The sequence below is a fragment of the Ornithorhynchus anatinus genome, chromosome X5, assembly GCF_004115215.2.
Source record: "Ornithorhynchus anatinus isolate Pmale09 chromosome X5, mOrnAna1.pri.v4, whole genome shotgun sequence".
In the NCBI taxonomy this organism is placed as follows: domain Eukaryota; kingdom Metazoa; phylum Chordata; class Mammalia; order Monotremata; family Ornithorhynchidae; genus Ornithorhynchus; species Ornithorhynchus anatinus.
This window is the reverse complement of record NC_041753.1, coordinates 33,278,013-33,299,865: the sequence shown is the minus strand read 5'-3', so window position 1 is coordinate 33,299,865 and position 21,853 is coordinate 33,278,013. Positions and strand designations below refer to the sequence as shown.

The 21,853-nt window shown below is 43.0% G+C and overlaps 1 protein-coding gene across 1 annotated transcript in view; it reads right to left on the bottom strand.

Annotated features, from left to right (window-relative positions):
• LOC103164785 (methylthioadenosine phosphorylase) overlaps positions 1 to 21,853 on the bottom strand; it is a 59,106-nt gene that overhangs the window by 26,792 nt on the left and 10,461 nt on the right. The window contains exons 2-4 of the mRNA XM_029055442.2: positions 13,313 to 13,399; positions 11,661 to 11,719; positions 9,328 to 9,495 (exon numbers count right to left, since the gene is read on the bottom strand). Coding sequence (XP_028911275.1) covers positions 9,328 to 9,495; positions 11,661 to 11,719; positions 13,313 to 13,399 — 314 coding nt within the window. The remainder of the gene's footprint in view (positions 1 to 9,327; positions 9,496 to 11,660; positions 11,720 to 13,312; positions 13,400 to 21,853) is intronic.

Sequence of the window (21,853 nt, the reverse complement as noted above, 5' to 3'; positions counted from 1 at the left end):
TTGTATCCACCTCAGCGCTTAGTACAGTGCCTGGCACATAGTAAGTGCTTGACAAATACCATAACTATTATTATTATCTCCCTTTCTACATAAACAGGAAAAGACTGATGTATTGTTTTCGGTGTGTCACAGTTTGCTATCCCTTGCTGTGTGGTCATGTTTGCAACGCCTGGTGCAGTTTTCCCTTTTGCCTTCTTGTCTCTTGTTCCTTAAGAATCTTCTACTCAAAAAGAGCCTCTCCTTTCTTGATTGCAGGAGGGGCAATTAATTCAAATGTTTTCAGCTGAGAAGCAGCATTGTCTGAGGCTTTGTTTATCGTGTCCTTAAAATATTTCCTTGCTTCTCCTTGCTTTTGGTTACTCAATTTAAGCTTTCCATTCAGCAGCTGTTTGCATATCATTGCTGTTTGGATAGCTGTTTGGATATCGCTCATTCTCCTCGCATGTCCTGCACACTTTGCTCACCATCCTTGGGTCCTCCATCTCCTTCAATCTCTACATTCAATCTCCACATTTCCAGAACCTACCCCTTCCTCTCTATAAAAATAGCCCCTACCTGGTCCAGGTCCAGTCATATTTAGCTTGACTACCTCAGCTTCCTCACCGGCCTTCCTGTCTCCTGTCTTTCCCCTCTCCAGTCCGTATTTCATTCTGCTGCCCAGATCATTTTCAAGAACACCATACGGTACATGACTCCCGACTCCTCCAAAATCTCCAATGATTGCCATTTCCCTTTACATACAGCAGAGGAATGCATTAAATCCCAGCTCACAATCTTTGTTCCTTTCAAGTTAACCTACTCGCTGTGCCTCATTCTCATCTCAGCCACTGCCAACCCCCTCCTCAGGCTCTCTCCCTTCATATCTTACAGATCACAGCTCTTCCCATCTTCAAAGGCCTTCTGGAATCGCATGTCCTCTGGAAGGCCTTTCCCTGAGTAATCTCTAATCACACCCTTTCTTATCCAACTGCCACTTCAGCCCTTCTGTGCCACCTAAGCACTTGTTACCACACTCCTCATAGCATTTTTATACATACTCTGCTATTCTCCCTTGTCATTCATTTGTGTCTCCCCCATTAGATTGTAAGCTCCTGGAAAACAGAGATCATCATGTATTCTAACTCTTTGTACTCTCCCAAGTGCTTAGTACAGTGTTCACTAAATGCTACTGATTGAATGGGTGGTAATGACTGTGAACCACATGCAAACTTTGCAGAGTCAGTCAGGCAGAAAGAACTTACAGTAAGTCTAGAGAAAACTACTGTCAGTAATAAGGTGGCTGATAAAGAGAAAAATATCTCAATCACTGCCCACACATAAGGGATGGTAAAATGAAATCTTCTATGGAAAGGAATCCATCAGATTCAAGGTCAGGTGAAGCTTCACGGCCTACAACAGAAGTACCATTGTATACATGGCCATGATTAGCTTTGGATAAAAACAGCATTCATAAGGAAGTTGTTTGGATCAAAACCTCCTCATAATATCAAGGATTCATTTCTATTAATATTAAATTAGAGAAGGAGGAGGAGAAGAAGAAAAAGGAGAAGGAGAAGGAGGAAAAGAAGGAAAAAAAGAAGAACAAAAATTGTGGTATTTGTTTACCATTTACTAGTGCCAAACACTGAACTAAGTGCTGGGGTAGATATAAGATATTCAGGTCAGACACAGTCCGTGTCCCACATGAGGCTCACAATCTAAGTTAGTGGGAATCCCCATTTTACAGATGCGATAACTGGGGCACAGAGAAATTAAATGATTTGCCCAAGGTCATACAGCAGTCAAGTGGCAGAGCCAGAATTAGAACCCAGTTCCTCTGACTCCCAAGAACCATGGTCTTTCTACTAGGCCACACTGCTGCTCAAACTGTGACTTTTCATATGTATGGATGTCTGCAATGAAGGGGAAAGTACATTTGTATTCACCTCTGAGAAGTTCTAGAAAGATGCCAACATTCCCAATAATCACCATTCATAAGGCACATGGCATGACTGATGGAGTTAAGAAGCTTCCTCTGCCATTCCAGGCAAACCACTCAGCACATGTGGAAAAGTATAATTCTTGTAGGAAATAAGGGGGTCAGAGGATTTTGAGAAGCGATGTCTCTAATGAAGGAACCAGCACTTTTGTTTTCAACTGAGAATCACTCCCTCCACCACTCTACATACCACCTCATCCACCAATGCAAATTACCAAAAGACCAAATTACTTTAAAATGAGCCTTTCCTGTCCGTCTTGGCAATACAGATTTAAGATACTTAGGAAGTTTGTTATGAAGAAGCAAAAGCATTTATGAGCTCTCTGATTTCTCTTTTGCTGTAATCCCTTTAAATGGATTTTTAGGTTTGGCTGACATCACTGGAATTTCATTAACCAGTGGCAAAACTACTATAACCAACTTGCAGAGAGTATTAAAGAGAAGTTTTTGTCAGAGTTTCAGTTTTAGTCTGAAAATTATTCCATCAAGATGACTCAAAATAAGCACTAGGTAAATGTTACCAGAGGTGGTAATAACACAGGAGCCATGGGAATGCATTCCAGGGCTTCAAAAAAGGGGGAGGGAGGGCACAGTATAAAAAAGCATCACTAAATACAGTCAGTTCTGCCACAAGCCATGTTTTTCACTACACGTTTTGGCTAGAATACTGTGGAGGAATCAAGAAACATTCTTCCGACAATGCAAGCCTGTTGAGTTACAACATGATGTAGTGTTGGAAGAAATGGTTGTGGCCATGTGCATGGGGTTGGACAGGGTAAGCAGTACAAAGCCAATTTTCCTTAACGTGGGGCTCTGCAAGAATGCAGCCCCTACATTTTAGGAGAACTGGGTGTATGAACACAGAAGCTGTTGGCCTAGTGGGTAGAGCGTATTCCTGGGAGTCAGAAGGTTCTAGGCTAATCCGGCTCCGCCACCTGTCTGCTGCGTGACCTTGGGCAAGTCACTTAACTTCTCTGTGCCTCAGTTTCCTCATCTGTAAAATCGTAATTAAGAACGTGACCACTTTGTAGCACAGGGACTGTGTCCAACCTGATGATCTGGTATCTTCCCCAGCGTTTAGAACAATGCCTGGCACATAAGCACTTAAATACCACAATTATTATTAGTACTACTACTAGTAAACCTAAGGTCAAAAAATGCTTAAAAACACAAAATATGTGCTCAAACTATGAAATTTTACTGGAACAATTTTAAAACTACAGTAACTGAGCAAATAATCTGCTCTAACTTTTACGGCGGGCTTGCTCTTCTTAAGTGGCGGTGTTGGTAACTGATGGGGCAAGTTAAAATGCAGGGTCCCTGCTGGGGCTGGACCTGTCTGTGGTGCTCTTGAAGAAAGTATCAAGTCTGGACTGGTTTGCCTTCTTCCCTTCCAACTTAGAATAGCCATTCTTAGCAATCTCTTCACTGCACAGATTTACTTAAGGTCAGAATCGGTCTCTGGCAAAATCTGTCAACAGTATTTACTGAAGGGGAAGCAGCAGAGTTTAAGGCTATGTATGTAAGGGCTGGGGCGCTGGGGGTGGGGTGAGTATCAAAGTGCTTAAGGAGAGGGGTGGTTATCCCATACGAGGCCTCACTCAGGGAGTCAGACAAAACTATTGTTGTCAAAACCTTCCCTGGGTGTGACCTTTTCATGTTGCCTGCATTGCTCATCCTCTCAACTCTCAGTCAACTCTTGCAACTCCTCACTGGTTAGGGTCTTCCAGTGGTTTCCCTGCACATCACTGAGGTTGACTTCCTCAAAGCCTACTCACTCTGTCATCTGTGCGGCATTAACTGGTATTGGCTGGAAACTCTGACTAGTCCAACAAAGCATTCGCTACATCAGGCCTCACCTTCTGCCAAACACCATAAAATAATCTGTCTCCCCGCCTCTAGACTATAAGCTTGTTGCGGGCAGGGAATGTGTCTGTTTACTGTTATACTGTACTCTCCCAAGCGCTTAGTACAGTGCTCTGCACACAATAAGCGCTCAATAAATACTATTGAAACTTCATTCATGTCTATCCAGGCCTTTCTGATATTATTAATGGTCTTCATAATGTAATTCCTTCAAAACTTCATTGGTCTCAATAAGGTGGCTAAATCTGTACCTGGGGCATAGGCGTTAATTGACACAGTGGGGAATTCTTGGGCTGTAGAAACAAAACTACATTTACTGAAGAAAAAAATAAAAATAAAGCTGCATGTTTAAAGCGAGCTGCGGTTCATGGGGCGGTCCGGAGTGTTGTCTATGAGCTTCAGCACTTTAGTTTCAAAACCAGTTTCTGCACAAATACACTACACTAATGACAGATAATTAACGAACTAGTCAGTAAACAGGTTCACTGTTGTGCAGGCCTCGTTTGATTTCTGGATTAGGTTAGACAAATCTTAGCATGAGCCAAGGAGTCTACGAACAGCAGACGAGCAGAGGCTTCAGTTTAAATGTTCTCTGAGGCCTCACCACCCAGCAGAAGGGTTAAATAGCTTTCAAACTGGAAGCTTGTTTCTCTTCTCGAGTAATAAAAGTTCTGGAAGGCAACCACTCCTTGTTGCATCACATTAAATTCAGAAGGTAAACCACATCCTCAGCCATGGCCTTCAAACACTGCAGGGAGTACTGTCGGTACTGCCTTAATGTTGGCATTAGCAGTTTTTCCCGTGATATAAAAACACCATGGATTTGAGTTTTACCCGTGAATTTTTAAAATTAACTATAAGATAACACAGATATTTCGGTAGATTCCCGATCCGCCTAAGCTTCCAGATGACCAAGGGGCCTCAGTATCTTTGGCATTATCATCGCCTGGCTGAGGGTCATGTGACTAAGTTTTCTTGTTCTCCCTAATGCTGCTTCCTCTAGGTATTACTGTATTAAAGGCTTCACTTGGACTGCTTGATTTAACAAGACCTCTGAGGGTGGCTGTGCTAGCCTTACAGAATGAGCCACTCACTTTTCCTCTCTCTCTTTTTCTGATCTCCACTGTCATTTCTAAATAAATTTGTGTTGCACGTTTTGCCCAGAAAAACCTCCAGCATTGAAGATAATAGGGATAGCAAAACTACTATATCACTGCCAAAGTACAATAAATTTAAAATTATGAGGAACTTGAGCAGTGTGAATGGGAGGAAAGATTAATGGAGTTCCCTTTTGATTGGGGAAGGTGAGGGAGGCACTTGAAACCCTGTACTGATTGGCTTCTAAAATGGTAAACAAACTCCATCTGATTGCGTTAACATTCAGGGTCAAGCATTGATTTCATATGGTTTCTGAAGGGTGGTTTTTAAAAAATTAAAATGCAAACAAAATACAGCCAACCATTTTAAAGGAGCTTCAGATCCAGAGTATTAGTAAATCAAGGCTTCTGGGCTTCTACAAGCCCCAAAGCAAGAAGGAACCTAAGGAAATCTGTCATGGCTAAGCAGAAACTTGAGAATCCCCTCCCCCACCAAAAATCTTACTATGGTCAACACATTCTTTCAATATTTCAGTTGTTGACTTGGAGATTATGATTTACACCACTGTTCTAATCACACTTGGCAATTCCTAGCCTGGTGTTAAAATGTCAGTTATTTCCCCACACATTCATGAAATACTTGGGACAAAGCTGGACTGGACACACCCAAAAGACCCATAAACAGCAAGCTTCTCCTTTCCCCTTTTCCCCCATGCCCTATTGTCTTTTCTACGATTACGCCAAGTCAATATGCTTCACTGATTTTCATTATGTGTAGATCTTTCAAAATTTCATAGGCTGGAATGTAGAACAAGGAGGAGGGTTCTTGTTTGGTAGAGAAGAATAGATTTTCTTGAAAAACTCTAAGACTTTGTCATACAAGTCCAAAGTACTCTGAGTCATACAAACTTAACATGACCTCTTGGTTACCAAAAATTCATTTTGAAATCCACTGCATTACAATAAAATTCACCTGTAGCCCCAAACACCTCCTTCCATATCACGTGAGTTTCATGACCCTGGACTCGTGAACAACTATGGGCAATCACTTTGCCTTTTTATCCTTTGTTTTCAATAAATGGCATTTACTGAGCGCTTACTGTGTGCAGAACACTGTACTAAGCACTTGGGAGAGTACAGTACAATGGAGTTGGTAGACATATTCCCTGTCCAAGACAAGCTTACAGGTTAGAGTGGGAGTCAGACATTAATATAAATAATAATGGTATTTGTTAAGTGCTTACTGTGTGCCAAGAACTGTACTAAGCGCTGGGGTAGATACAAGACAATCACATCCCACATGGGGCTCACATTCTAAGTAGGAGGGAGAACAAGTACTGAATCCCCATTCTGCAGATGAGGGAAGCGAGGCATCAAAGTTAAGTGACTTGCCCAACGTCTCACAGCAGGCACATGGAGGAGCCAAGATTAGAACCGAGGTCCTCTGACTCCCAGGCCCGTGTTCTTTCCACTAGGCCACGCTGCTTCCCAAATAAATTACATATATGTTCATAAGAGCTGTGCCCAAAGGGCATTCATTCATTCATTCAATAGTATTTATTGAGCGCTATGTGCAGAGCACTGTACTAAGCGCTTGGAATGAACAAGTCGGCAACAGATAGAGACAGTCCCTGCCGTTTGACGGGCTTACAGTCTAATCAGGGGAGACGGACAGACAAGAACAATGGCAATAAATAGAGTCAATGGGAAGAACATCTCGTAAAAACCGATGACAACTAAATAGAATCGAGGCAATGTACAATTCATTAACAAAATAAATAGGGTAATGGAAATATATACAGTTGAGCGGACGAGTACAGTGCTGTGGGGATGGGAAGGGAGAGGTGGAGGAGCAGAGGGAAAGGGGGAAAAGAGGGTTTAGCTGCGGAGAGGTAAAGGGGGGGTGGCAGAGGGAGTAGAGGGAGAAGAGGAGCTCAGTCTGGGAAGGCCTCTTGGAGGAGGTGAGTTTTAAGTAGGGTTTTGAAGAGGGGAAGAGAATCAGTTTGGCGGAGGTGAGGAGGGAGGGCGTTCCAGGACCGCGGGAGGATGTGGCCCGGGGGTCGACGGCGGGATGGGCGAGACCGAGGGACGGTGAGGAGGTGGGCGGCAAAGGAGCGGAGCGTGCGGGGTGGGTGGTAGAAAGAGAGAAGGGAGGAGAGGTAGGAAGGGGCAAGGTGATGGAGAGCCTTGAAGCCTAGAGTGAGGAGTTTTTGTTTGGAGCGGAGGTTGATAGGCAACCACTGGAGTTGTTTAAGAAGGGGAGTGACATGCCCAGATCGTTTCTGCAGGAAGATGAGCCAGGCAGCGGAGTGAAGAATAGACCGGAGCGGGGCGAGAGAGGAGGAAGGGAGGTCAGAGAGAAGGCTGACACAGTAGTCTAGCCGGGATATAACGAGAGCCCGTAGCAGTAAGGTAGCCGTTTGGGTGGAGAGGAAAGGGCGGATCTTGGCGATATTGTAAAGGTGAAACCGGCAGGTCTTGGTAATGGATAGGACGTGTGGGGTGAACGAGAGAGACGAGTCAAGGATGACACCGAGATCGCGGGTCTGAGAGACGGGAAGGATGGTCGTGCCATCCACGGTGATAGAGAAGTCGGGGAGAGGACCAGGTTTGGGAGGGAAGATGAGGAGCTCAGTCTTGCTCATGTTGAGTTTTAGGTGGCGGGCCGACATCCAGGTGGAGACGTCCTGGAGGCAGGAGGAGATGCGAGCCCGAAGGGAGGGGGAGAGGACAGGGGCGGAGATGTAGATCTGCGTGTCATCTGCGTAGAGATGGTAGTCAAAGCCGTGAGAGCGAATGAGTTCACCGAGGGAGTGAGTGTAAATGGAGAACAGAAGAGGGCCAAGAACTGACCCTTGAGGAACTCCAACAGTTAAAGGATGGGAGGGGGAGGAGGTTCCAGCGAAGGAGACCGAGAATGTCCGGCCAGAGAGGTAAGAGGAGAACCAGGAGAGGACGGAGTCCGTGAAGCCAAGGTGAGATAAGGTATGGAGGAGGAAGAGTACAGATGCAAGTGCATAGACGATGGAGAAGGGAGGAGTTGGGGAAGAGAGGACTTAATCAGGGAAGGCCTCTTGGAGGAAATGTAACCGTAACAAGGTTTTGCAGGTGAAGAGTGTGATGGTCTGGTGTATATGGAGGAGGAGGGAGTTCCAGGCCCGAGGGAGAACAAGGGAAAGGGGGCGAGACTGATGAGCTTGGAGCACAGTGAGTATGTTGGCACTAGAGGAGCAGAGTGTGCGGGCTGGGCTGTAGTAGGTCAGTGAGGTAAGGTAGGAGGGGGGGAGCTGATTGAGTGCTTTAAAGCCAATGGTAAGGAGTTTCTGTTTGACGTAGAGGTGGATGGTTTTGTTTTGTCTCCTATCTAGAATGTGAGCCCGCTGTTGCGTAGGGATTGTCTCTGTTGCCGAACTGTACTTTCCAAATGCTTAGTACAGTGCTCTGCACACAGTAAGTGCTCAATAAATATGACTGAATGAATGAATGAATAAGGAGTGGGAAGACATGGACAATGGTTTTTGGGGAAAAGTGATTAGGGCAGCAGAGTGAAATACGGACTATTGTGGGGAGAGATGGGAGTCTGAGAAGAAACAGATGTAATAGGCAAGGTGGGATAGAACAAGTGTTTGGATCAGCGTAAATGCAGTTTGGATGGAGGGGAAAGGGTGGAACTTTCCCCATAACTAGGCATTCATTGACATCCAGCACAACTTTCCTGTCTCACAAATCTTCAGAAAGGCAGATAAAACAATCTTCCATCCTTTTCCCTGCTCTACCCTGTGTAACTGTGTCAATGCTTCTCTCTTGCTCCTTGCAAGGGGTTACAGCTTTCCTAATCATCCTTTGCATCCCATTCCAAAAGTACCTAGCACCACCCATAAGATGAATGCTCACTAAATATTAATAAAATATTCTCAGCAGTTAACAACTGGAAGGCAATCAATTCCCCCTCTCTTCTTCTGAGTACCTGTGAGCCTCACGGGGGACAACTTGATGACCCTGTATCTACCCCAGCACTTAGAACAGTGCTCTGCACATAGTAAGCACTTAAATACCAACATTATTACTTAAATTTCCCTAAATAAAACTAAAATTCCCTAGAGTCTGAGGGACCTTTGTACAAAATGTTTTGTCGGATTGATTACCTGGGAATGGTGTGACCTTTACATCAAGCTCATCTAAGACAGTTTTCTTGCATAGCAGGGATAACCACATAAGGGGAAAATGGAGCAAATCCCTCATTCTTTAGATGTGCAACTCTTTCAGCTGACTAGTTTAATCAATCACACACATACACACACACACACACACACACACACACACACACAGTAATATTAACTACAATATATTGGTTAGACGGAGCAATCCATAAAATGGTTCCCTTACCTATCAATAAACTGGTCAATCAGGACAATGTCTCCAGGTTGAATTTCCTCTCTTAACGAGCCACATGCAGTAGTCACTATGATATGAGTGCAGCCCTCCTCCTTTAAGGCCCAAATATTGGCTTGGAAATTGACAGCTGATGGCATGATAGTGTGCTGCCTCCCATGTCTATGACAGAAGAGAAAAAAACAAAAAGAAACACATAAGCACTTAAGCTGTTTACTGTAAAATGAAAGCACCAATGATTGTGTTGTATGATCCATTTATAAGCTTTACCAATCATACAATTGGTATAACTAAATCCCAAACACACAATTATTAAGTTGAATTATCTATGAAGAATAAAGGAAGATGCAAAGATTACTTGCTAATTTGGCTGCTCTGAAGCTAGGCTTGCTGAAGTTAACATCTCCCTCTAAAGGATGACTGAAATTGGTTATCCACTGAAAATTAATTAAAGAATGCTTCTGAGGGTCCTGTATTTATAAGCAAATCAATCATTTTGTTGTTAGTTTATTCTAACTACCAACATTATAAACCTAGTGTGTTGGTAATTGCTGGGAACAAAAAACTGGCTTCCTACATTAAAGAGAATTCAAAAATTTTTGATGAATTTCAGTAAAAAAAAAAATAGCAACAGGCAAATAATTGCTAAACTTCAGAAATTTAATGCAACATGAATACATTAAATACTGGGTCTATCATGCACTTCAGGTTTGAGACCCTTGATTTTTCATCCCTTGCATCTGGTGGTTGTTTATAATATCATGCAAAAAGGCAAAGTACAAGCTGACTGTTTTCATGCCATTTACTGATGTACACTTGTACAATTAATTAATGTTAATGTACCACATGTTGGAATTTAGATTTCTAAATTGATTGCTAGTTACAACCACTACTGGGTAACATTGCCTTCCAACGGGATTTTGCATTTATAATTAACAAAAAAGAAAAACATATTTGCATGCAACTAGAGGCTCAAAAATTTCACACACTCATGGATAGTCAAGTCCTCCCCCCTTGAAATGAGCTTTTGAGTAAAGCCTGGGAAGGAAAAGGAAAAATAATGTAAGTTACCAAGACTTGTGATTTCCAGAATGCACAAACATCTTATTTTCCTAACAAGTGCTTTAATAAAGGTAGGAAAAGGTCTGTGCGACCCACTGAAAACAAAACTTATACTTTTTAAATTCAGCTATTTATTTTTGTAAAAAGGCCATGTGACAATGATAATCATGAGAAAGTTTTTTCCCTCCCTAAAAAAAAGAAAAACTAACACAGGGTTGGAAATTCTGATTTAAAACCTGTTAAAGAAAAAAAAAAAACACAGCACAACCCCCCCAAATCAGTACACAAATACAGACATCCACAATAATGCAAAAAAGCACTGTGCCTACTGTGCACTGTCAGCCGTCAAAAGAGTCCAACTGATTGCTGCTGGAGTGATAATGATGAGATTCAGTTTCTGACCTGATCTTGATGATTGTCAGGGTACAAAATGAATAAAAGCTAACCATTTTCAAATACACTCAGTACCGGGAGAATTTATGGTTTTAACTCTTCACTTCGGCTTGAATGAGATGGGAAAATTGGGGAACTTATACCAAAAGCACGTGTTTGGATACAGTGGGTTTGGGAAGAAACAGTTCATGTGCCTGTGTGGGGGATACCAGATGGTGAGTACAACTAGGGAGTTTTCCTTAACACTGAGTTCCACAAGAAAGCAATCTCCGTGTTATAGGGAAATGAGGTGTATTTGTCAAATTCCAAAAAATATTCTCTAATCCACAAAACAGCAACCATGTCCTTACATCTTTCCATGGCTCTTACATTATAACACGAAGGCATTTCAAGCCTACAGAAAAGCAAACGTTCTCATGAAGGGACAGAATGAAAGATTCAGAGCAGAAGACAATTCATTACACTTAGTTCTCCTGAAATCACCTGTTATGGCAGAACTGAGCACATTCAGCCTAGGAATCTAGGACATAATCCAATTCTCACAGTGATGCCCTTCAACCTTGAGAGAATTTTACCCTTAAGGAGAGATTATTTTTTCTTTAAAGTCATTGACAATTACAACCAAAAGTTTAATCGTTGTCAGTCTTTGCTACTTTGCAAAAAAGTTTTCACCTGAGTGGCTATATATGTGGTATTCGCTGACAATGAATGGATTAGATGGCTCCTACTATTGCTATTTGTGAATAATGTTCTTTTCTACTCAATATGAAGGTCAAAACAATCACCCCCTTCATCAAATAAAACAAGTTGGAAAAAAATGGCGAATGCTACTTTCCAAAATGCATACAAAATCAAAGTTAAGGTCGTTTTACCTTGCAAGAAGGACACAGTCGACATTTTTTATTTTCCCCAAAATCAATGCATCTGATGGCTGCAAACAATTTAAAGAGAGACTGTCACACACAGTGAGCATGGAAGACATTTTTTATTATTTCCAAACTTTCAGTTTCCTGGGAACAAAAACTTGACTTAGCAAGCCCCAATCCCAATTCCAGCCTATATCACACTTTTCCAAAACTCCAGAGGGTTCATTTTCCTAGAGCTGTCCCCTTCACCATGTTTAGATAAAAAGGGCCTCCCTCATCCCCACCATTTGGGAATACCAATGCCTTGCCCTCCATTGTGGAATTCTATTTTGCTTGCTTGCTGCCAGCCTAATCTCCTCAAAATCAACTGCTCCAGCTTCTGTTTTATTGATTATTTGTTAGGAACCAGATTACCAAGAACTTTGTGCCCCGGAGATGTGGCCTCGGAGGGCGAAGTTCTTCAGAGGGAGGTGAGGTGGGAGGAAGGCCAGAGGAATCCTTCATCAATCCCTCGAGTTGGTTCTCAGTCCCACACCCAGTTGCTGGGTGGTCCCCAACCTTAAAAGGTTGGACTATCCTGGACTGTTGTATAATTTGAGATAAATCAACTGAAGCAAAGGAAGTATCTCAGGTGACCTAGAGAAATACAGGCTGTTGCAGATCACATTACAAAATTGCCTTTACTGTCTGACACCTGTTAAGCCTTCTGTATGAAGAGTTGCACTTGCATACTGGGAAGGATGGTTGTGGGTAATGGCTGGCAGAGCAGAGCAAAGATAAGAAGAAAACAAAGAACTTCTTTTACTGTTTGGATTCCTATATCATCACACAACCATTTCAATCAAAATATATGATATATCAACAGGATGTGGTTTCAGCCTATATGTTTTGCTTATGACTCAACGCTCTGTGAACGGAGTGGGAGAATAACTGTTTTGAGCACATGCTTTAAGCCTCCATTTTACCTGATTTTGACAGCCAATGTCAGGTTCTACTTCAGCATGTAACAACACAATTAGCCCTCGTATTTTAATTTAACCCATCATTACAATCTAAATAAAAATTTAAGCAACAAAATACAGTAATTTACCCCAAGAGTGTTAACTTTTGGGTCTGACAAAGATATAAGGGGACTAAATAATCATTCATTTCAATTTGCAGGTCCAATACCAATATTCTTTAATGGTGTGTCACTTTTCTGCCTGGTGTTCCCACTTTCCCTTAAGTTCTTGGAGAGTCAGATTTGATGTACTGTAATGTACTTTCTGTAGCAAATAAATGAAATCAACCTTATAATATGCTGGGTTTTGGGTTTTTTTTTTTCCCATTCTACTCAGTTGCCAGTGTTACAAAATTTCAGCTTTTGGGAACCTGAATTTCATCTGCTTTCATTTCTCTCTCAAGAGTTGGGCAGTCAAGTCTCACTACTCACCAAAAACCATTTGTTAAAGCATCAATAAGTGTATGGCACTGACTGAGGTGATATTCCAGCCTAAGTGACATCTCAAATATTTCAAAAATGATATAAGATCAAAAGTTATAAATTTCAGGGACAAGGAGTTTTTAAGGCTTAAACAGTTAACAATGCCATCTCTTTTAAAATACTACAGTGCAGGTGGCAGGAATAAATGCAACATTAAAGCACAAAGAATATTAACCTTGCCATATGGGGTCTCAACAATTTTTTCAGTTCTTCCTTCTAAGATTTCAGGATCATCCAGGCCTGTTCCACCAATAATTCCAATCTAGAAAAAAAGTTGTAAATGATGATAAATTCATATTGTAAATTCACAATTGATCCAGAATTCCCTTTAAATCACTGACTATATTTGCCATCTTCTAACCCATAAGCACTGCTAAACAAGATGTGAAAATTTCAGGAAGACACAAGGAAGATTGTACAATATGAACTGTTGTCATCAGCAGCTGCATCCTTTGAGAATCTACTGGGTTCACAGCATGAGAAGCAGCATGTCCTAGGGGGCCCGGGAGTCAGAAGACCTGGGTTCCAATTCCAGTTCCACCACTTTTTATTTTTACAGTATTTGTTAAGCGCTTACTATAATAATAATGTTGGTATTTGTTAAGCGCTTACTATGTGCCGAGCACTGTCCTAAGCGCTGGGGTAGACAGAGGGGAATCAGGATGTCCCACGTGGGGCTCACAGTCTTAATCCCCATTTTACAGATGAGGTAACTGAGGCACAGAGAAGTTAAGTGACTTGCCCACAGTCACACAGCTGACAAGTGGCAGAGCTGGGATTCAAACTCATGACCTCTGACTCCAAAGCCTGTGCTCTTTCCACTGAGCCACACTGCTTCTATGTGCCATGCACTGTACTAAGAGCCAGTGCAGATAAAAGATAATCTACAGCATCACCTAGTGGATAGATTCCAGGTCTGGGAGTCAGAAGGATCTGGGTTCTAATCCTTGCTCTGCCACTTGTCTACTGTGTGACCTTGGGCAAGTCATTTCACTTCTGCCTCAGTTACCTCATCTGTAAAATGGGGATTAGGACTGTTAGCCCCATGTGGGAGAGGGACTGCATCCAAATTGATTATCTTGTATCTACCCTAGGATTTAGTACAGTGCCTGGCAAATAGTAAGCGCTGAACAAATACTAAAAAACATTACTACTAATAATAATGGAAGAGAAAGAAGGATAAGTAGGGGGGAGAGAGACATTTGAGTGCCTTGCATCTGATGGTGAGAGGTTTCTGCTTAATGTGGAGATAAATGGACAATAATTGGAGGTTTTTAAGGCATGAGGACATGTGCGCAGAAATTTTTTTTTTAGAGAAATGATACAGCAGCAAAGCAAAGTATGGACTGGAAAGGTGAGAAGCTGCAGTCAGGAGGTCAGGGAGGTAGATGAGAAAGGATATGACGAACACTTCAACCATTGGGGATGGAGAGCTCATTGTGGGCAGGGAATGTGTCTGTTTACTGTTATGTTATACTCTCCCAAATGCTTAGTACAGTGTTTTGCACATAGTAAGTGCTCAATAAATACGACTGAATGAATGAGCGGGAGGACCGAATTCTGAAGATGTGGAAATATAATTGACAAGATTTAGTAAATCACTGAATGCATGTGTGAGTTGAAAGAGAGAGATGAATCAAGGTTGCAGGCTTGAGAGGAAAGAAGGATGGAGTCAACAGTGATGGAAAAGCCCAGGGAAGGAGAGATTTGTGGAGAAATATGAGAAGTACAGTTTTGGAAGTGTTGAGTTTGAAGCAATAGCAGCACATTCAATTAGAGATGTCCTGAAGACAGAAGGAAGTGTGAGATTTCAGAGAGAGGGCTTAGCACATAGTAAGTGCTTAACAAATCGCACAACTATTACTAGGTGCTTAGGAATATAGAAGTAAAAATGACAATTCCCTGCCCTCAAGCTGCTTATAATCTATTGTACAAGGGGACACAAAATGCCAAGTAAACTATATAATAGGAACAAGAGTGAGAAAATAGATAAAAATGAAAAACACAAACACAAATAAACTGAAATGTACGGATACTAAAGTGAATGATGGATTGGTACAACCACGAAAGTAAAGGTTTCAGTCAGCTCTTTTCTGTTCACCAACATTTCTATTCCTCCCTCTTCGACTCTCTTGCCTACAACCCTCATCAACTATTCTAAACCTCTGACTGCCTCCTAAAATGCCCAATGCCCCCAACCACTTCCCTCCCTTACCCCTAAATGACCTTGCTGACTTAGTAAAATAGAAACCATCAGGCATGAATTTCTCAGAGTCTCTCCACTGTCTCCCCACCACTCTACTGCTTCCTCTTGCTCTTCCTCTTTCTTCCCAAGTGCTTCAAAAGTCAGCCTCTACCCATTCTCAAGCAACCTCCTCTACCAAGCACTGGACCTCAAATTCAGTGTCTAAAACTGAACTTCTCATTTTCCTTCCTAATTTTCCCCACTTCCTCCAGGAAGCCTTACTGATTAATTCATAACATCCAATTCACATCAACCCAATTCTAAAATAAGCACTTACACATTTCATTTCTCCCCCTCTGGACAGTAAGCTCCTTGTAGGAAGGGATTATGTCCACCACTGCTACTGTATTAATAATGACAATTGTGGTATTTGTTAAGCACTTACTATGTACCAGGCACTGTACTAAGCACTGGGGTAGATACGAGCATATCATGTTGGACACAGACCACATCCCACAAGGGGGTCCCAGTCTCAATTCCCATTGTACAGATGAGGTAACTGAGGCACAGTGAAGTGACTTGCCCAAGGTCACAAAGCAAACAAGTGGTGGAGCCAGGATTACATCAGACCCTGTCCCATACAGGGCTCACAGTCTAAGCAGGAGGGAGAAAAGATTTAATCCCCACTTTACAGATGAGGAAACTGAAGCGCAGAGGTTAGGTGAATTGTCCAAGGTCACAAAGCAGGCAAGTTGGTATTTGTTAAGCACTTACTATGTGCAGAGCACTGTTCTAAGCGCTGGGGTAGACACAGGGAAATCAGGTTGTCCCACGTGGGCTCACAGTCTTAATCCCCATTTTACAGATGAGGTAACTGAGGCACAGAGAAGTTAAGTGACTTGCCCACAGTCACACAGCTGACAAGTGCAGAGCTGGGATTCAAACCCATGACCTCTGACTCCAAAGTCCTTGCTCTTTCCACTGAGCCATGCTGCTTCTCTGCAAGTGTAAGAGCTGGGATCAGAACTCAAGTGCTCTGACTTCAGGCCCATGCTCATTCCACTAGACCACACTGCTCCTCTCTGCACTCTTCCCAAGGGCTTAGTACTCTCCCATCCAACCCCTCCCCACCCCCATGCCATCTATTCTATCCTCCCCAACCCCCCGCCAGCCAAGTGAAGTCTGTGGAACCCCCGCTCCACTATGAGAAAGCTTCCCTTCATCCTTGACCTGTCTTGCACACAGTAGGCACTCAATAAATAACAGATTTTTGAATGGTACTTGTTAAGTGCTCACTCTGTTCCAGGCACTGTACGGAGCGCTGGGGTAGGCACAAGCTTCTCTGGATGGGCACAGTCCATGTTTCACATGGGGGCTCACAGTCTTAATCCCCATTTTACAGATGAAGTAACTGAGGCACAGAGAAGTTAAGTGACTTGCCTAAGATTTAACAGTACACAAGTGGCAGAATTGGGATTAGAATCCAGGTCCTCTGCCTCCCAGGCCCATGCTCTTTCCATTAGGCCATGATGCTGCTTTGCCAGCACAGGATATGATTTCATATCCTCAGCATTCATATACCTGCCTATATTTTTGCTTGAATACTCAATTATTTACTCTATTTTTTATCCTGATACATTTATACCACTTCCTGTTCTTTTTCTTCCTCCTGCTCCCACTACAAATAAATGATTTTTGTCAGTTCACCCCATTAGACTGCAAACTCCTAGAGGACTGATCATGTGTCTTGTGTTCTACTCTCCCAAGTGCTTCACGGTCAATGGGCATTCAAAAAACACCACTGATGACAGTGAATGTAATGCTCCTTGGAAGTGACTTTTTAGGAAGGAATAAACACATGGTTTGGCAGAACTAGAGAGGGAATTCCAGGCACGGGCAAAGGTAATGGACAGGCCATTAGAGACTTAAGAACAAGGTAGGTTACCGTACGAGGCGCCAAGATCTCTTTCTGTTGTGTGATTAAAGGAAGAGAATGTGTAGGTATGAGGGAGTCAGCTGATGGTTTTTTCTATTTATATTTTTACTGAATGTTAGAAAGAATTAAAAACAAAGTAAAGAAAGGGAAGCAGTGTGGCCTAGTGGAAAGAGCACAGGCCTGCAAGTCAGAGGAACTAGGTTTTAATCCCGACTCTGCCAACTGTCTGCTGTGTGATCTTGGGCAAGTCGTTTAGCTTCTCTGTGCCTCACTTACCTCATGTAAGCTCGTCCTCTAGATTTTTTGCCCGTTATGGGCAGGGAATGTGGCCGCTACCTCTGTTGTAGTGTACTCTCCCAAGTGTTTAGTACAGTGCTCTGCACATAGTAAGCACTCAATAACTACCTTTTTTGTTTTACATAGTATTTGTTAAGCACTTACTATGTGCCAGGCAAAAGCAGCATGGCATAGTGGATAGGTTTATTTCATTACAGTTAGTTGAGCTAGAATTTCTTTTCTTTATTGGTATTTGTTAAGGGCTTACTATGCACCAGGCACTGTACTAAGCACTGGGGTAGATACAAGCTAATCAGGTTGGACACAGTCCATGTCTCAATGGGACTCACAGTCTTAAATCAATTAGAGAAGTAGTGGTCCCTAGTGGATAGAGCACAGGCCTGAGAGTCAGAAGAACCTGGCTACTAATCCCGGCTCTGCCACATGTCTCCTGTGTGACCTTGGGCAAATCACTTCACTTCTCTGTGCCTCAGTTACTTCATTTGTAATGGAGATTGAGACTGTGAGGCCCACATGGGGCAGGGACTGTGTCCAACCTGATTTGCTTGTATCCACACCAGCGCTTAGCACATAGTAAGCACTTACCAAATACTGCAATTATTATTATTTTACAAGCTAATCAGGTTGGACACAGTCTCTGTCCCACATGGGGCTCACAGTCTTAATCCCCATTTTGCAATGAGTTAACCGAGATCCAGAGAAGCTAAATGACTTGCCCAAGGTCACACAGCAGTCAAGTGGTGGAGCCTGGATTAGAAGCCAGGTTCTTCTGACTCCCAGGCCTGTGCTCTATCCACAAGGGAACACTATTTCTCTAATTGATTTAAGACTGTGAGTCCCAATGAGACATGGACTGTGTCCAACCTGATTAGCTGTATCTACCCCAGTGCTTAGTACAGTGCCTGGCATATATTAAGCACCTAAATACCAATAAAAAAAGAAATTCTATTTCAACTAACTGTAATTAAACTTCATAGGATTAAAGTGTTTGCCACCCCAATAGAGAAGGGTGATAAGAGAGCTGGAGCAGGAGCTGCTGAAAGACATCACTATCTCCGGCATGATAGCATAGTCAGATTCTGACAGTAGTCTGGGATGACAATTACAAGATTTGACACCCTGGCCATAGCTTAGTCATCTTAAGAGAAATTCCACTCCTGTGTGAAACTACTGGTAGAGAAGCAAAGTGACCAAACAGAAAAACATTTTTAGGAAAAGATATGCAGTTTCTAAAATGCTAATCTTTATTGAGTCCATTAGTGTCCGTTAGATCAGGAGACGTGGTTCTAATCCTGGATAGGCACGTAGAGGAACGCCTGCCAAGGCTATGTCACCAGTCGAAAAGGTTTCTGACCGAAGAGCCACCTAGCTTTTACCATTCCACAAGATAGACAGGACCAGCAGAAATCCTGAAAAATCGCTGGCTAATGGTGGCCTGTGAAGAGCACAGCAACTACCAGAGCAACAGTACTTAATCTTTAACAGATTAACAGTAAAGTATAGGATCTTTAAAACTGAGTAAATATATGCTTAGTGTGTTGCTTTTCACCCACCTGGATGGACCTGCAATCAGTCCTGCCAAGTAATCACAGGAAACACCAGATTAAACTGCTACTGCTCCAAACATTCTCTCAAACCTCTCTGACCTCAGCACATCACCTCAATCCCCTCCCTTTAATTACTCCATACCTGTACTCTTTTCTCACCGAGTCCCCTTACTTTCCCTGCCCCTGCACCGGGCTCTAACAGCTCACTCCCATCCAACCCCTTCCCACCCCTTCCGTCATCCCTTCCCTCCTCCCCCAGCCGCCAGCTCCGGGCAATTGCAGTCTGCGGACCCCTGGCTCCATCATGGGGAAAGCTTCTCTTCAGCTCTGACCTGTCCCTGACCAGGTCACTGATCACTGTCACAGAAACCTGGCTCACCCCAGATGACATCATCTCTCCTGCCACTCTCTCCAGATGGGACTTCATCTTCTCCCAGTCCCCCCACTCCCTAATGTCCTACAATAACCCAGCCTGTCCTCTTCACTCCTCTAGCACCAACCTACTCTCTGCGCCTCAGTGTCACTTCTCTCGCCAAGGACCCTATTGCTCACACCCTCCCTCCTGCCTGGAACTTCCTCTCCCTTCTTATGTGAGAGACTACCACTCTCCCCATCTTCAAAGCTCTACTGAAATGAGATCTCCAGGAAGCCTTCCCTGATTAACCTCCCTTTTCCTTGATCTATTCCTTCTCTACTGTATCACCTATGCACTTAAATCAGTACCCCTTGAACACTTTGATATTCATCACACCCCCAGTCCCACAGCACTTATATACATAACCCTTTACTCTGCCCCTTCCCGTGTAATTTATTTTAAATCTGCTACTTGTGGGCATGGATCATATCTACCAACTCTGTTATAACTGTACTCTCCCAAGTGCTTAATACAATGCTCTGCACATACTAAGCACTCAAAAATACCACTGATCAACTGATTATAGAAAGTAATTGTTCAGTCTCAAATTCTAAACTGTTCCACTTCAAATAGTCCTCAAAGACTACTTAAATACAATTAACTTATCATATTGCCTCCTTTTAATTGGACAAATCCTTCGGTGGTCACATGCCCCAATTTGCACTGCTCTGATACACTTCCTCAACCTCTCATGCTAAGCAAGCATTGGCTCAAACAAATATTAGTTGCATATTGCTGCCACCTTGTGGTGAGTCCTTGATAGTACAAGAAAATGGCTGGATTGCCCATGTTACTATAAATACTTAAAAAAAAAAAAGGGGGGGGGGGCAAAACACATTCCCCACCGAAAAGGACTTTACCATTCACATTACCTCGGTTATTTTGGTTTTCCTAAATTTTTACTGTTTTTTTTTGAAAAATGTACATATTCTTAAAGTGCTATGGCTACTTTTTCTTAGCTGGCTTATTGTTGGGGCTACTATATTCCTTACAATAGGAAAGAGCAGAGGCCTAGGAGTCAAGAAGACATGGGTTCTAATCCCAAATCTGTCACTTGTCCCCATTTTACAGATGACGTAACAGGCATAGAGATGTTAGGTGACTTGCCTAAGGTCACACAGCAGGCAAGTGGCAGGGCAGTAGCAGAAGCCAGGTCCTCTGACTCCCAGGCCCCGTGTTCTTTCCACTAGGCCAAGCTGCTTGGCATACACCTCTCCATTCTTCAAAATCTTTCAAAGGTTACCCATCTTCTTCCACATCAAGCAGAAAAAAACTTACTATTGGCTTCATGACACTCAATCAATCAATCAACGCCATTTATCGAGTGCTTACTATGTGCTGAGCAGTGTTCTAAGTGTGGAATACAGAGTTGGTAGATACGTTCCCTGCCCACAAGGAAGTCTCTCCTCCAGCTTTCTACCGTAGATATCTCTTCACCCATTACGCCTTCCAGCTCACACTCTTCGTTCCTCCCAAGCCTACCTAACTATACTTCACTTGATTCTCCTGTCTTTGACCCCTTACTCAGTTCCATCAGCCTCAAACTCCCCTTTCTCACCCAAATCCAACGGGCCACCATTCTCCTCACCTTCAAAGCCCTGCTAAAATCCCAACCCCTCCTAAAAGCCGGCTCCAACAATTCACCAGTTGCATCAATACCTATCACCCCAACTCAGCACTTAAGCATTTTATTCCTATCCTCAATACTTGGGTGCATATGTACATTTCTATTCATAGGATGAATTATTTTTTTCAGTTATTTCACCTGGATATGTTTGTGTTACTTGTTGCTATATCCTTGTTCTTCCTCCTGCTTCCACCATTTGCGTTCTCCCCCCATTAGACTGCAAGCACCTCGAGGGTAGGAAAGATGTTGTGCTTCCATTGTATTCTCCCGAACAGTTTGTACAATGGGTAGCAAAGACTGCAATGGCAGCTGGCTCATACAGTGCCCCAAACAGTAGAATGCCAGCACTACGCTGTGGGCACCTGGGCAGTAAAACTCTTACGTGCACTTCACAGTGGGTGGCAACTCTGCAGAGAAACAGTGGGGTCTAGTAGATAGAGCACAGGTCTGGGAGTCAGAAGGACCGGGATTCTAATCCTGGCTCTGCCGTTTGCCTGCTGTGTGACCTTAGGCAAGTTACTTCACTTCTCTGTGACTCAGTTACCTCATCTGGAAAATGGGGATTAAGACTAGGAGCCCCATGTGGGACATGTACTGTGCCCTACGCTTAGCACAGTGCCTGGCACATACTAAGCACTTAAATACCATTAAAAAAAAAACACTCTGCCTTCCTCAACTTGTTGCACCGTATGTCTGGAACACAACAAAA